Source organism: Aythya ferina (assembly GCF_964211825.1).
Source record: "Aythya ferina genome assembly, chromosome: 22".
NCBI lineage: Eukaryota > Metazoa > Chordata > Aves > Anseriformes > Anatidae > Aythya > Aythya ferina.
In genome coordinates, this window is record NC_140320.1 from 2,292,624 (window position 1) to 2,308,687 (window position 16,064).

The window sequence follows — 16,064 nt, forward strand, 5'->3', positions numbered from 1 at the left end:
GAGTTTATACACTGTAAAACAGATCAGATATAACAGATAGTAGTGCAAGAAATAATGTGACTGGAATTAGCTGACAACCTGATGAGAGGCACAGCAGGCTGCCCTGAAAGCAGGAAAAGATGATTTAGGAAAAAAAGGAAAAAGAAAAAAAAAAAAAAAAAAAGCAAGTTTCCCTGTTAGGTTTTTGCTGTGCACCTCACCTGCTCTGGAAGTAGTTTGCTAGCTCTGACGCTTCATGGTTCAAGCTCCTCAGGTGAACGATTAAATTTCCAGAGTTGGTGAACATGGCGCCACATGTTTTGCACTCGTAAATCCGAGGCTTGCGGATAATATGCCGGGAAACCCGCATGTGGTGTTTATATTCCCCGAAGGAAGTGAAAGTGGCACTACATATCTGGCACCGGAAACAGCGTTTACCTTCGTGCTTCAGGCGATGCATCTTTAGCGAGTAAGCTCGGGTGAACTTTTTCCCACAGCGGTCACACTGAAATGGTTTAATGCCTGCAGAAGAGAGAGAAAAAGATGTTCACCTTTTGTAATGAGAGGTCACTGGAAAAATCCTTCCAGATTTCTAACAGCAAAAGGACGGCAACTGTGGCCAGTCACAGAGAAGTACTGGTTTAGGAAGAAACACTCTGGTTAACTTTAAAATGACAAAACAATTAGCACGTAGCTGCAATTTCTCAGAACCAGTTGCCAATATATTTCATAACACTGTAACCTGTCTTTAACGGTTACATTTCTTCTTTTTCACACTTTAAAATGAACATAAGCTTCCATGGTCTGGACTATGGCTAAGATCCTGAGCCGTAGCCAAAAAGTATCTGATGCAGCAGTCACCTCAAACCATCTCTGAGTTCCTTTGATCTTGGGAGATTCTTGTGCCAGACTGGTTCCCAACAATGCAATTATCAGACTACCCTTAATTGCAATGTCTTTTTCTTGCTGCCTCTGGCCTCAGAGAAGCGTTCTGGCAGGGGGGACTTTGTGCACAGGGATGCCCCTGTAATGGTGATAAAAGGGTAAAGTAGCAGCCTTTATATTGTGTGGGAACCCTTATATACAAGAATTTTCAGCAACTTTGCATGACAGAGAACTCTCTACGATGGTTTAAGTTCATGCCTCGCTTTTTTGTTTTTTCTTGTTTTAATTTAGACATTCTGATACTAGTTCACTTTTCATTTAGTACAGGCACTAATACAACCCTAAGCCATGAGCTCTGCAACATGCTGCAGTGCCAGAGAGTACGTAATCACACCCAAACACAATTATTACAACATAAGACTGAATCACCAAAAAGTTAAGTTTAATAAAAAGTCTGAACTCCAGAAAGTGTAGAAATCCAAACGTGAGGTCAAGAATCTGGAATATGGAGCTCTATTCATAATAGGGCTGTCAAGGAATAAAAAAGGTTTTTTCAAAGGGCTGAATGTGCATCAGTCCGGGCTGCTAATTCCACCAGTCTTTCACTCTGCTTTCCTTATGTTCAAAGTGGGAGCTGAACTTTTAATTGGGGCTTTTATACTGAGAAAGCTGTAGTTAAGGTTACACTGAAACTCCCTGTTAAGCATGTGAAAACAAGTTAATATTCTAGAATATCGTCTTGTGGAGCTGAAACTTTTCATGCTTTTATACTGTTCAAGGGCATCTATTTTCTCAGATAGTTTGAGGAAAATCTCTTCGGCCATTTTGCTTATGTGAAAACACTTTTAATGCTTCCAAGGTCTGAGAGCTTCTTTTGCACACTAATTACTCTAAAACAGCTATTCAAATCTTTTCCAGCTTTGCGCAGGGGCTGCCAATTGACAGGTCAGCCAGAGATGCTTTGCTGAAGCTGTCTGCTGTCAATTACGACTTTAGCAACCTTCTTCAGATAATTTCACAACTGATATGCTCACACAGTTTGCTTTTTTAAATATTAAATGCATATTATTACTGCTAGCCTAAACACAGTCTGGTCATTTTGCCTGACGGTATTTGAAAAATAACTACCAACAGTGAAAAGATTATGTCTTGACATTTGTGGTTGCTCTGCCCTAAAATGGTACAGCATCTGAGTGCAGGTAAGTGTCAATCTCAAACTAGGAGATGCTAAACTGTTTAGTGCAATAACCCTTTAATACTCCCTCCATTCACTAAAATATCAATGCTCTTGATGGACACCGCTGAAAAGTCTTGAAAAATACTGATAGCAAAGACATTAAGTGTTCATAAAAAAAGAATGTAACTGTTTGAGGATCAAAACTCAGAGGAGACATCCATATGCTACCTACTACTACTATCTGTGGTAACTGTATTGGTTATCAAACCAATTCAATTGTCCTGCAATCCTTCCAAAAGTTCTGAGATCCAAAAGCATATGACATTCTTTCAATGCAAAGACATGAGATGGTTCATATTTTTAATGGCTGCAAGTCTCCTCTACAACACAGCAGACAATTATGACATCTAAGAGGAAAAAAATCAATCTACGTCACTTCTTTAGTATAATAAAAAAGCCAAGTATACTTTGAGATTTCACCTCAAATCTTTATAATGAAAATAATTTATTCTGATGACTTTCAGGCAATCAGATTTCTTTCAGTCCACACAAATGCTAATTATCCATGAGCACAGCTATCGGTCAGATCAGATGTATCAAAATAAGCATTCAATGAGACATACCTCTCTACCCAATCTTTCTGAAATCAATTCTCTAGCACCTGGCAGGTGATTAAAAAAAGAATTTCATTACTGTATTTGCTGCACAGAGAGCAAACCTCTGTGAGTCTATAAATTAGCGATTCTTGCAAGCAGAAACATTTCTTACCTGAGTGGATAAGCATGTGTTGTTTTAAGTTCTGAATGCGAGTGAACCGGACCCCGCAGGTTGGACACTGAAAAGGTCTATCTGGACCATTTGGGCTGGGTCTCTCTGTGCTGCTGGTAGAAGGAGCAATGTAGAGTTGGTAGGGATACTGAACGTTCTCCAAACTACAAAGAAAAAATTCACTGATTTATAAGCAAGCTATAGAAAAAATTAAGAACCCTTGTCCATGGAAATCTGAACCTTGAACATTTGAGAAGGAAAAAAAAAATTGTCCTTTTGTATTTCTGTGGAGATTTATATTTACATCGGAAATGTCTTCCTCTAAAGGGACATGTCTGATCTGCATCTTAAGTTTTATATACACTGACTTTGAAAATCTGAACAGACACAGAGTAACTTCTGTTTCTTTAGGCAACAGGTCTCAACAACAGCTGCAAACTGAATATAATTTTCCAGGCATGGGCATTTTATCACGCATATCGATGATTTACAAGAAGCCAACAGTCCCTGAGGAAGAATTTAAAGAACTGAGTACATCGGAAAGAAAAGGATTATTTTGCAGTTTCAGTAATATTTACAAAGGAAATTAAAGCCGATTCATTTTTCATTTCAATTCAAGTTCCATGAACAAACATTAGTATCCACAATTACATATTTCTAAGTTTAAAATATTCATCTAATTAATCAATACGTGCTCCTTGTCTGATTCAATCAGCTCTACCACAATAACTCAAGCGTTGTACTTTAAAAAAAAAAAAAAAAAAAAAAAAAAGAGCACCGTCTATATTAAAGGAACAATTTAACTTTCAAAGTAATTCATTTAAAACTGACTAATTGCTCCTACACAGCCTCTAGCTGCAAACTGTGTTATAATACAAGTCCTCTGGCAAGACATTTGTTTCACCAAAGGGCATAGAGAAATAAAAACAAACGGGCTGGTACAAACAGGGTAACAATAGGAGTTTGTATTTACCTGGGATTCCCCTTTCTTGAGCTTTATGGTCTCTATTTTTTGTCAAATAGACATTTCAGCTTGCTCACAGCCTGATGGCAGATCAGACGTCACTGGCAGCAGGGATCTGCTCTGACCCTGAATCTTCCCTGCCGGTGACAGCTAGCATGGCCAGAACAATGCAATTTTACTCAACTCTTATGTCTTAAACGCGTGGTGAATAAAGAACAATGTCTCCCATTGAAGACAGGCAGAAGGTCTCCCTAGCTGAACTAATCCTTTGGCTGGTACTTCCATCTCCAGCCCACATCACTGGTTTCTCGGCTCAGTTGAATTTGTGGACTTGTAACACACACGGGAACCAAGTGCACAGTTTGCACAACTACATCTGCTTATCTGCCACACAAAAATCTACACGATCTAGGATCCTTTCTTTAAAATCAACACCCTAACTGTAGGTACTCTGGAAATAAGTGTCAGTACAGCTGTAAGAAATGGGTATCTGAATTCTGAGTACAAATGAGGGGTTTCAGCAGCAAAAGTTCCAGTTATAAATTTGTCTGGTGAGAGAGAGCATCAAGCACCTCTTGACATACACAAGATAAGAGCTTGTTGTGGAGTTTGGTAACAGTTTGTAAAACCAATGAGGATTTCTGGCCTTGCATGGAACTGGAGTAATATTCACTCTGAAACTCAGTACCGGGGATTTTTACAGAATTTTCCCCACACGTGAGGAGAATATTACCCCAAAAGCTGTATCTTATCCACAATAATGGAAAAGCTGGGACCAGGGAGCACAAACCAGACACACCAGGTCACCTCATGTATGGTGAGGGCTGAGTAGGCCCCGCGAATGGGCCAAGCCATCTGGGCAGGCCTGGGCTGCACACACACGGCACATTTCTGCTCTAACACAGACTGCCCACCCTGTTATTACAAGCCTCCTGAGAGCTGGGCTTTTTTTTTTTTTTTTTAAACTGGACAAGCAATTTCATTGTCCTTCACTTCTTTTTATACACAGTTGTGTCCAAAAGAGCTGTGGAAAAGACAGATACTGGCAAACTTGTTGATCTCTGCTCAAGGGAATATTTACAAGAGGGAAGTTGCCAGCTCATATCCTAGGCCTGACAGAATATAGTTCACTGCCACTCAGGGGTCCAAAAATGATGCCTCACCACATGCATTTGCAACAAAGGAGGTTATTTTCAGGCATAGGTTCTGATTCGTCTAGCCAAATTTCTGCCATAAGCACTGGCACTCCTGCTTCTCTTTGTGAGCACTAGAAAAAGGACAGATTTTACTCAGATGTGGAAACACTGGTTTTATCTCCAGAGCTGGTACAACCATACGCTTTCCAGTTTACCTATGGAAGCTCTATCAGCATACATAATCAAATAGCCAAACTGATTTGGGCCCAAGATGGACAACTTTCCCCTCATCTGATATTTGACAAATATCATGCAATTTGGCTAAGGGGTAAATCCCTTCAAAAAAGGTTTCCTTGTGCTCAGCTGATTGGAGAACTCATAATTAATATTTACACAGCTACGTGCCAACAGAAGTGACAGCTGTGATGCACAGGGCTGCAAAAGGGATCACTGGATGGGCAGCAAGAACTCTTGCTCTTAAATGTACATACAGGTATACACATGTAGTGTGCTCAAACAAGAATTAGGTTTTGTTCTTTGCAACAATATTTAAGCTGCTTTACAGAGAACTTCAACTTCTAGTGACATGTTTCTCAGGTCCTTCCTCCCTCATTGTGGCCAAACATGCTTGTGAAGAGGCAAAAGTACATTGTGCTCCTAGAGCTTTCTAGGGAGATACTCAAACACTGCAGAAATTAGGAGCCACTGCTCTCCCTTTGTTTTCAGCTTTCTCAGGCCAGCTCATCCTCAAAGCCTGTACTGGTGCCAGCTTCTCTGCCACTGAAACAGAAACGAGATGTGCTATGGGGACAATCTTCCTAGAAGAAATTTAAAATAAAGATCTGGTTTTCTATTTAAAAACTTCTTAATGAGAAAGGCTGGTTAAAGCAGATAAAAGGCTCTCCAGCTACCAGTGACCGGCATGTTTTTTTTCCATTCTCACACTGCAAGCAGCTGAAATACCTATCAGTCACATAAGAGTGGACCTTAGCACAATGAAGAAATTACATTTAAAACACAATCACATTTTGTCTCCCCTGCTTCTTTTTCCTCATATACACTCAATTTTCCATGACTTTCAATTTGTGATAATGTGGCATTTAACAGCTGAGATTTATCTAACATCTGACAGAATTCCTGTAAGAGCTGAATTAAAAGATAGGTTTAGAATGTTTTAGCTGTAACGCTAAAAGATACGACCTGCAAGTTTTTCTTCTTTTCAGCAACAGATTATACACATATTCAACAATGTAGAACTAAACGCTGATAAATGTAAATGCTGGGATGCTCAGTGAGCCTAAAAATGTCCTCTATTTGTAAATAACAAGTGCTTTAGGAAAATGGGAGTTCTCATTATAATGGATCTCAGAGATCTTTTATAAGTGAGCCTTTGCAACTCCTTTGTAAATGCAGCCACAAACTGATACAGAGACTATCTGTTAAATCAGCCAAGGCTGTGTTAGGCATCTTTATTAGAGAAGTGTGTTACAACCCAGAAGTGAAATATCTGAGAAAGAACATAACACATCACTGTGAAACAGTAGCTTTAATATTTACCAGATTCCTGCCTGTCTATTAAACTGACTACAACTGCATGTGACCTGCTGTTTAAAAAACACTGGTTATGGAGGAGAACCGATTTATTATGTTTGTTATTTAACAAAGAAAGTCAAGAGATAAAACATCCTAAAGTCTGAAATATTTACAAGTGTTTCCACAGTGATAAGGACAGTGTATTGGAAGACTTTTAGATTGACTAATCTTTTGCTTTATGAAAATAAAATACATACAAACTCAAATATGTATATTTCAATATAAACTCGCATTGTCTAATCACAACTGATTTTGACATTATGAGAGTCTCCACTCATAAAACAATGTACAACTGGACTTAAAAGTAAAGGTCCATTAAAAAGCTACCAAACAGCAAGTGAGGAATTTTTTCTCCATTTGTATGTTTCATTGATCATGTTTCCATTTGATTCACCTAGAGTTACATGTTTGATTATATTAAGAATTCTGTAGTATCTCATTTTATGCACCCAAAACTGTGCACCCGAATTGTTGCACAGTGAATGACAGGCCGTATTTATCTGTTGATATGCCCATCCTGTGCTTGAAAAGGGAATTCAGGAGTCCCTTGCTTGAAGGGCTGGCACTGCGTTTTGCATGTGCATATGAAAGAAAACTTCTTATGACTTTGAAAACCTCATTTTACCCATTTAACTGATTCACAAATTAGGTAAAGTCTTGGAACTTTCATTTGAATTTATAAAATAAATCACTTGGCAGAAAATCTTAATTCCGCAGTCTAAAATTTTCATAAATTCCCATAACTATTAGTTCCCTTACTGTTATATAAACAACGTGCAAACTAGTTCATTTTGCTGATGGTTCTGTTACCCTGAGACTAATTAATTTCAAACTTGAGCGTAAGCTAAGGCAAATATTCTTTCCTTTTCAGCATGAAACAGACCTTTTTTGCAGAATTTTTCAGTGTGTTAAAGAGATTATATGTATATTGAATTTTCTGTGCAGATTGGGTAGAGTTCTGTAATTTTATGGGAATATTCTGAAATAATCCACTGCTGAAAATATGTATGCCACTTGGTTTTAGAATTATAGCTTTAAAAAGGAAGGGATTAGTTCTAATGCAACATGTGCTCCTACTACCAATTCAAACCCAAAGTGCTGGTTATTATTTTTACACTAAGATTTTCTAGCAGATGGATAAAATCTTCTCTGTCATACACAAAATCTTTTACAGGCAGTTATTTTCCCTTCAAATTTAATCCTACAATGGGACAGGTTTCAGATGGAAATGGCAGGAAAGATTTTATGAGCTATGAAAGCGCAGCTCTTCATAGTTATCTCTACAGGGAGTTTCACTTGACACAGTTTCTGGAACAACTCCCAAAGATTCACACTTCTTCCTCAGACCCACTTGTCTAACAAAACACTATGCAAAAGCTAGCTTGTCAATACTTTAAAACTTTTCCTGAGGAACAGAATAGCTATCTATACACCATACTTGACACAAACCACAAAAGCAAAGTAATAAAAGTCAAACCAATCGCGTGCACCCTTGTAAGCATCTTGCAGGTGCGTTGCTTTGCTCCAACAGAACTACCATAGAGCTTTGAGCAAACAGACCCATCTGAGCTCTGCTTTCTTTGCCAGCCTTCCCTTTCAAGGGATTCCCATAATAAAACACTCATCTCAACACAGCAAAAGGCTACTACATGTCTACAATTACCAACACACAGCGTCTTGGTGAAAAGCTACATAGGAAGTTTGGGAGAAAAGACAGAAGGCTGCTCTGTGGCTTAGGACAACAGTAATGTCAGGGGAAGCCACAGCCAGCTATCTCATCTTATTGCTTTTGTGGCTTTACGTCAGCTTCGGCACGCATGCAACCACACCTGTTTCACAACAAAGACTTTTTTTTTATTTGTGAATAAAGAGCAGTGATGAAGAAACAGTAAAAACATGAGTATCTTTCTTCACCAGTGTAGCCTGGAAATAAGACAGGAAATGAAAAGCAACAAGTAAGCAAATTCTGACTTTCATCACCTACATTCTTCTAAAGCATCTGATCCTTCAGGCACTGATTGTACTTTGATCAACACAGAGAATTATATGTACAAACAGCTAAACATTCTGGGATTAAGGCTGGGTAGGTTAATTACAACATACCACTTGCTGCAGAACAGTTTGCACACTACGTTGGTACATACCGATCATCATCATCTGCATGAGCGTTAGTGCCAGAGGTACTTTGGAGTGTGGGTAATCCCTCCGTAACCCCCTCATCTATTGAGCCTAGGCAAAGAAAAAAGGGCAACTTAATGCAAATACGTGTTCAAAAAGGGTTTGGGGGGGGCAGGTAAATACACATACAGCTTGCTTTCCCAAATCTCGGAGAGACACTGCTTCCTGGGTGATGAGATATTAAAATTGTCTTGGGAAAATCATTTAGAAAACCCAGAAGCAACGTGTTCCAATTCAATTTCTCCTCTGCACCGATTAGCTAGTAAACGGACAACTCAATAAAGGGCAAATATTTGGCACACCTAGAAAATGAAAAGAATCTATGTTAAATGCAGCCAGAGTTTATAAAACACATCCAGTACTAACACTGCAAAGCAGAAATGTTACTTTCACCTAAAGGGCATATTTCATCAGATTTCAAGACTTCATGAGCAATACAGTTCAGTTTTTCTACTTTACATGGCTTTTGTGTTCCAAATCTTCCACATACGTATCTATTCAATTGATAATGCCTTCATTTATTGATAAGATGCTGAGACGGGAAGAGCCCCCTGAGAAATTACAAATGCAACACAAAGGAGCCTAAACATCTGTCTGTATGAGAGATGTACACACAAAACCATTGAGAAATTCTGTTCAGAGCACCAACATTTGGACAAGTGGGTTTTAGAAACAGAACCTAAGGTAAATGCAACACTAAACCAAACCTTTATGACTTTATTCACCTGAAGTGTCTGTTGCTCAGACAGGCCCCTCTCACCACCACTTGAAGTCTGGCATTCAAACCTCGTTTAGGCAAACTAAGCAAGGACATTTGGGCCTGATGTCACGATAACATACAGGGAATTTGGCAGTATAACATTCAAACATTTCTAAGAACTTGTAGATTCCTCCCCCAGACATACCCTTTGATAAAACCATCCTCTGGTTTGGTTACGTGCACCCATTTAGATAAACCGTGTTTTGTTCTCCTGTAAGCTGCGTGCAGGAAGCAGGCTGGATCTCCTCACGTTCCTCCTATTCCTCTGACAATGTCTATGCGTGCAATGCGAGGTGAGAAAACTAAATGACTGAACTCCACCAAATTTCAAAAGGATCAGGGCTGCTGTCATTCCTCTCCAAAACAGGGATTCCCACATTTATGATCAGTAACGTGTAATAACTTGGGAGCGATGCAGAAGAAAATTCGTCTTGCCTCCTCTTCCCTCTGTTGAGACAGAATACTAAGCACTGCTCGAACTTTTCTGAAGCCAAGCAGCCTTTGGGTCTCTACCACTGAATCCCTCTGAGATGACAACAGATGGGAAGGAGATTTTGCTCTTTGCACCTAGGTTCTGAGAATGAGCACAGCTTAGGATAGTGCTCAGAGCTGCTCTTGCTGCTAGGGTAGCTCCAAGACAGAGGTTCATGAGCAGTCTGAATTCAGGAACCCTTCTCTAAAAGCACACTAGGAAAATAAAGCATCATTAGGTCTACAGTGACAAGTGTCAGACAAAATGGAAAACCGAAAAGAAACAAAAGCATGGAAAGAAAAGCAGAAAACATGTTTATTTTATCAAAAAGAATGAGAGTACTTTCTCCAGAAAAGGCTCTCCTCCCTATAAAGGACAGAGTGTTCTACAAAACCTTACTGAAGTAAAAGATGATTGTCTTAAAGTACCCAGTGTTACGGCACCAGTGATGGGAGGAAACAAGCATCTCTAGCAGTTTCAAAATAACACTAATAGAATCAAAAATTTTAATTTTGCTATGAACTGACAAACTAGGGTGGGGAAATTTGCAACTCTGCAATCTGTGAAGTTACAAGAGTTAATCCCATTTTGATTGATCTTTCTTTCTCATGCTACGCTTAACTGAAAGTCTACCAAAAAAATAATCCCAATTGCTCCTCGGTTTAATTTTATGCCTTCACCTCTCAAATGGAAACTGTGCTAATAACTTAGAAAAATATCTTCTCATACATAGCTATTGTTGTTACTGTAATGACTTATTTATCGAGGCCCCGCTTCACGTCTCCTTCTGTATTATAAAGTGCCTCCAAATATAATAAATTGCAAATGAATGATTCTGAAATTGTCCAAAGAGTGAAGAAGAGCTTTTTGCAATATCAGAAATAAAGGCAAGAATGCTTTTATACAAATGCACTATAAAACACTGAGATAAATATATGCAATTATACAAGGAAAATATCTTCAGGAAAGAGAAAGCTGTACTTTAACATATCTTTCTGCCTTCATTTGCTGTTCCTATATTACTGCATGAAGAAATACATCTCTGGGAGGTAAAAAGTGCTCTCTGAGCTACAAAGCATGCCTTATCATATATTTGGTACATAGGAACTGTGCAAAAAATGAGAGCATTGTTTCTCTTTATAGGAAAATGTGAATAAAAACTATTATCAGGATAGTTAATAATGTTATGCAAAGAGCAGTACACATTAATTCAAACATATTCAAGGACAAAGAACAGATTTGCACTTTGAGGATTTGGGGCTGGCTAGCATACTGTTTTTCTCTACGTAGCCCTTTAAGGAAGAACATGCTGTGCTAATATCCTCAGTAACAGACATTTCAAGTTTAAACATTATCATCACTAAGATCCTCTGCTCCATGCTGTACAAATGGTCAGCTCATGACCTTCGTGGTACAAAAACTAGAATAGGAACTAAAAAATGGAAGATTTTCCAGCAAATGTCACGCAGCTTCCAAACAGAAACCTCTTGAAGATGGATGTGCAAAGTTGCTTGTCAACAGAAACCATTTCACAGCTGAGGAAACTGGCTAAAGCAATCTTCAGCAAGAGGAAGATGCAGCAAGGTGCCTGGGTATTACATACAGCATGTTTCAAAAGGAGATTTTATAGCATTGTGGCACCTCTCTTTCTACAACCGATTTCTAATCTCCCATTCTCAGGTCCCAATTCATCCAATCCCATTCTGTGCAGTTTTGCTGACATTTCAAACTCCAAGAGACGCCCTCTGAAAACTTCTGTAGATAATATGCTACTCATTTGTAATGTAGTTCATTCATTTGATCTGCTTAGATATGATATTTATAGTCTCCTTTCACTTGATATGCTGTTTGTAACTTGCCCTTACCATTATTTGTACTTGTTCTGTTTTGTCTGGGATGGTACAATTATGTTGATGTAATAATTTGCATCTCTGATCATTTGGCCATAACAAGGTCTCCCCTAAGTTCCTACTAAAACGAGTTAAAATCAGAGTCAAATTAAACCTGCTTGAACAAGGACCACTTTTCCTGGAAGCTGCCCAGCAAGCAAACTGTTGCTTTTAATCTGTGCACTATTTTGGCAAACTACATCCAAAGACTTAGAGGTCCTTAAGTTAAGTTTGCTCCTCAGAAAAGGCAAATGGCATTGCCTTTGGTAAATAAAACATTTTCATTTGGAAAAAGAATTAATGATGCATGATATCAACACATGAACTCTATAAACTGATGAACAGAAACAACAACATCAAGTCTTAAAGGGCTGGACACAGGGAAGATATTTTCATTTCTTTTTAGTGAGTATTACCCAAGATACTTTAACAACACAGACCGTATCTACTGTAAACTTAAAATGGCCAGACCCACTTTCTGCAGAGAAGAAAGTGATACACTGAGCAAAGAAAAAAAAAATTGTGCAGGCTACTAGGCTACATTTATTTACTTTGTTTTAGTTTATTTACTTAATTAACTGACGTAGCCTTTCATGTATACATTACGTGAATGAAGCAGACCAGCACATTCTTCATTCTTATGGTTTTCAAATAAACCAGGCTTTATTAAAAATCTTTCAGTAAACAAACTCTACCAAACACAGGTCAAGCCACTTAACTGAAGGCAAAATAGCTGACTAGGGCAAAATTTTGGTAATTAAACTAGAAATATTGCAAATTGCTGGCCTTCTGACTTACTAAAAGCCATTCAATACATTATGTGCAAAGAGAAAAAAACAACCTTTAAATATTAGCTATTAATAAGCAACAGCCTGCTAGAAAAACCCAAAACTGGCTTCAAATTGTCCTTTACGGAAAAGGTTTCTCTCAGCAATTGGCAGCATTTGAAGAAGCAACTTGAGAACCAAGCCTCACAGAAATGGAAAGATTCTCAGTATTATGACTGTGTGGTTTTGCCTTCGTCTGGGACATTAAGATGACAGTGTTCCACCACTTATTTTGCAAATCTTCTTACAAAGGCTCTCTGTCATGGTTATACAAGATTTTATGTCTGATGCAAAGTACCATTCTGTCCCTCTGTGGCTACAAGCCATAAGTCTTTCAGATTTGGTGTTACAGCGTAACTGGGATCGTGCCTTTTGACACTACTGAAAACAGAATTATTTTTCCCAGCCAAGCAACCAGAAGTAAAAAGGGGCTATCAATCCCTTCTGAATAATCAGGAGGTCTACCAGCAGGCCTACCTTCCTCAGTTGCGTTCCAGTTGTTTAAATAGCTCCAAGTCCTGTCTCTTCACCAGGGTTTATATGTAACATTTCATTAAACAGGAAAAAAAAAAAAAAAGCAGTTCCACAAAAATAAAACACAAACACATTTCCTCCAGTAAAATCATGAGTGCACACACATGCACTTGTACATCTATAACCCCAGAAACGGCCATACCTATAGAGGAAGATTGTGGGCTGATCAGGAGATCTTCCTGAACTTGCTCGCTTCCTGGGACCGTCTGCTGATCGCTCAGGGAGCTCTGGGACGCGCTAACAGGCTGCGATACCTCCTCATGAACCTCCTCATCACTTAACCTCTCCACTTTGACACGCACGTCTTCCTCGATCACGAGGGGCGAGCTGGCTTTCGTGCTCTCACACGTCACGTAGTCTGCAATTCTTCTGTTGGACTCCGAGGGCCCAGGCATTTCCAAAGTCCTAGAGTTCTCCACCTGCTTCACCTTCTCAGACTGAAGCCTTCGATCAATTCCAAAAGGAAAAGTCCAGGGAAAAGCTAAGGAGGAGTCTACAGGCTGATTTCTGGACTCCGGGTAAGAAGTTGAAGGATTCAGCACTTGAGGGGAACTTGTTTGCGTGTTACACTTGAGGGGGCTCTCAGGAGACATGACGATGTAACTTTTGCGCTTTCTTCGCGACTCTCGGCACACGGGAATGGTTCTTTCCACCACGCTGCACTCCGAAGACACCGGAGACAGGCTGCCGTCTCGCGAAGTGAAATTGCAGTTTGCGCTGTTCTCCTGGCCTGCATCTAGCACCTTCTCTTGCTGGCTGTTGGGCGTATTCCATAAAATGCTCGACTTCATGAACTCCGAGCACGTGCTAGCCACGCTGAACATTTGCATGTAGCTGGCTGCGGCCAACACGTCAATAATGTTTTCGGTATTGATGGACAGTGTTGCCGTGTAAGCGTATTCCAGTAGGGGTATAAAACCAGTCACTGTCACGTGGTGCAGGTCTAACACGCTCTTGCTCTCGTCTTCTGCTTGGCCGACGAGTTTGGATCGGAAGAAGTCGCTGCAGGCTGCCAAAACCACCTTGTGCGCCCTGAAGATTTTGTCCTGGACGCGAATGGTGATGTCACAGAAATGTCCGTCGTTGCGAAGCATGTTCAGCTTTCCAAGCATCTCCTGACTGTGAGCAGGGGAATTATGAGTGAATGTTTTAACACCCATTTTTTCACCTTTCTGCTAGCGTTCCTTCCACATACGAGAGATCACAGGTATCCTAAAACAAAGAGAAGAGCCATCATTTTCATCTCAAAAAGCAAAAGCGAAGTGGTTTTATTTCAGACCCTGCTTGAAGAAAATGCAGTGGAATCCTCTAGGGCCTGGTTTGTTATTTTATTTTTTAGGATCCAGACTGTGCAATGGATTAACTATACAAAAATGCAATTACTCAGTTGTAATTTTCAAAAATGCAGACCAAATTGTTTGCAGTCTATCACTAATATCGTCTCCCACATTTCTGCTATTGTCCGCTCAGAACAAATTTCCAACACAGTTTAGAGAAAAACAAGTGCCTGTAACACTACAAAGAAAGCATTTTTGAAACCATCATCTGTGTAAGAAACCTCGATTTTTTATTTTCTGGGCTCAGGAAACTATTGCTCATGGCTCTTAAGCCTGAGGGACTTTGTCGAATGATCCTTTTAAGTGGAATAGACATTTTCTTGGATCCACTTATGAGCGTGCAGGAGCAGGCAAATATCCCAGAGAAGGCATTTAATACCAGAAGTTTTAGAGAAACTACAACATGAATTTTCAGAGGGCAGAGTTCAAGCTAGTAAACACAAAATAATAGTTGCCAATAGCTCTGCTTTACTGCTGTAGTGCAGGTACTGATTGCCTAAAGCTGCTTTTAATAAATAATTTTGGACTAGGATGAGAACTTATTGAAAATTTCTTCAAAAACACAGTGGATTACAAACCTCAAAGTGAAGTTTGGATTTAAATCAAATAGACACAAATTGATTTTATACATGTGATAAATAATGCAAGTAGTGCAACTTTTTCTTACAAAAAATACACACTGCCTTCTCGGGGACCAGTTCTCTTCTACGTGTAGGAACAAACGCATGTTTTCTGTGCAAGGTCCTGAAGGACTAGAGGGGACCGTATGTCCCACACTGTGTGGCAGCTGTAAAGACCATCTCCAAAAGAAAAAATATATAAAATTGGTTCCCGTGTTTGCTCAAACTCTTTCTGAATTATTCCACCACAGAGGGAAAATAAGCTGTAATGTTACACCTTCTTATGGCCCCCCAAGCTTCCATGTAAAGTCTTCTGTGTTCTACATGAGTCACGTAATTAACATGATACAGAAACATCATCTGGTAAAGTTGGCGGTTAAACATCAATAACATAATTGGATCTGATTATTTCCTGGAGTCAGTCAGCTTCTTCACATCACCCTTTGCCTCTTCCTTACACATACCCAGAACCATACCACTCCTGCAAATTGTGCATGTGAAGCTTCCCAGATACAGAGCTCGCTGTAGTTTGGAACAACTTACCACCAGTCTCACAAGTCTTAGCACATATTTAAATGGCAGCTGTCAGAGCCTATCCTGTTCTACAGGCATCTGCACTCGGCTTCTTCTTGTCCTCTGATTTCACTTTTGGTACTGCAAACCCTTTCACACTGGAAAAACGTTTATTCTAGAGAAGAGACTAAGACTTAATACACATAAAGGCTGAGTGAAACTGTAAGTCCATTTGGATTTAAAATGAAATTTCACACTACTGCAGAAGAAGAAATTGAGCACAAGCAAAACACTCCTCTTCAGTGAAAGAAAACATATCGACCTCAGGAGGCATCTGAAGATCCAGACTGTTTGTTCTCCAGCATGAATCAAATGAAAAGCATATTTAATCGATCTCAGACCAAAACTCTGCAGTAAAATTTTGTAACAGCA

At 39.4% G+C, this 16,064-nt stretch overlaps 1 protein-coding gene across 5 annotated transcripts in view; it reads right to left on the reverse strand.

Moving 5' to 3' along the window:
• The window catches only part of ZBTB44 (zinc finger and BTB domain containing 44), a 41,464-nt gene that overhangs the window by 8,207 nt on the left and 17,193 nt on the right, over nt 1-16,064 (reverse strand). Inside the window, exons 2-5 of one of the 5 annotated variants that reach the window (XM_084495538.1) lie at nt 13,305-14,374; nt 8,647-8,731; nt 2,810-2,919; nt 201-501 (exon numbers count right to left, since the gene is read on the reverse strand). In XM_084495538.1, the coding sequence (XP_084351664.1) occupies nt 201-501; nt 2,810-2,919; nt 8,647-8,731; nt 13,305-14,322 (1,514 nt within the window). In that variant the 5' untranslated portion in view covers nt 14,323-14,374. Of the gene's footprint in view, nt 1-200; nt 502-2,809; nt 2,974-8,646; nt 8,732-8,809; nt 8,914-13,304; nt 14,375-16,064 lie in introns of those variants that run through there. The other 4 variants (XM_084495537.1, XM_084495539.1, XM_084495536.1 and 1 more) reach the window with 4 other exon arrangements.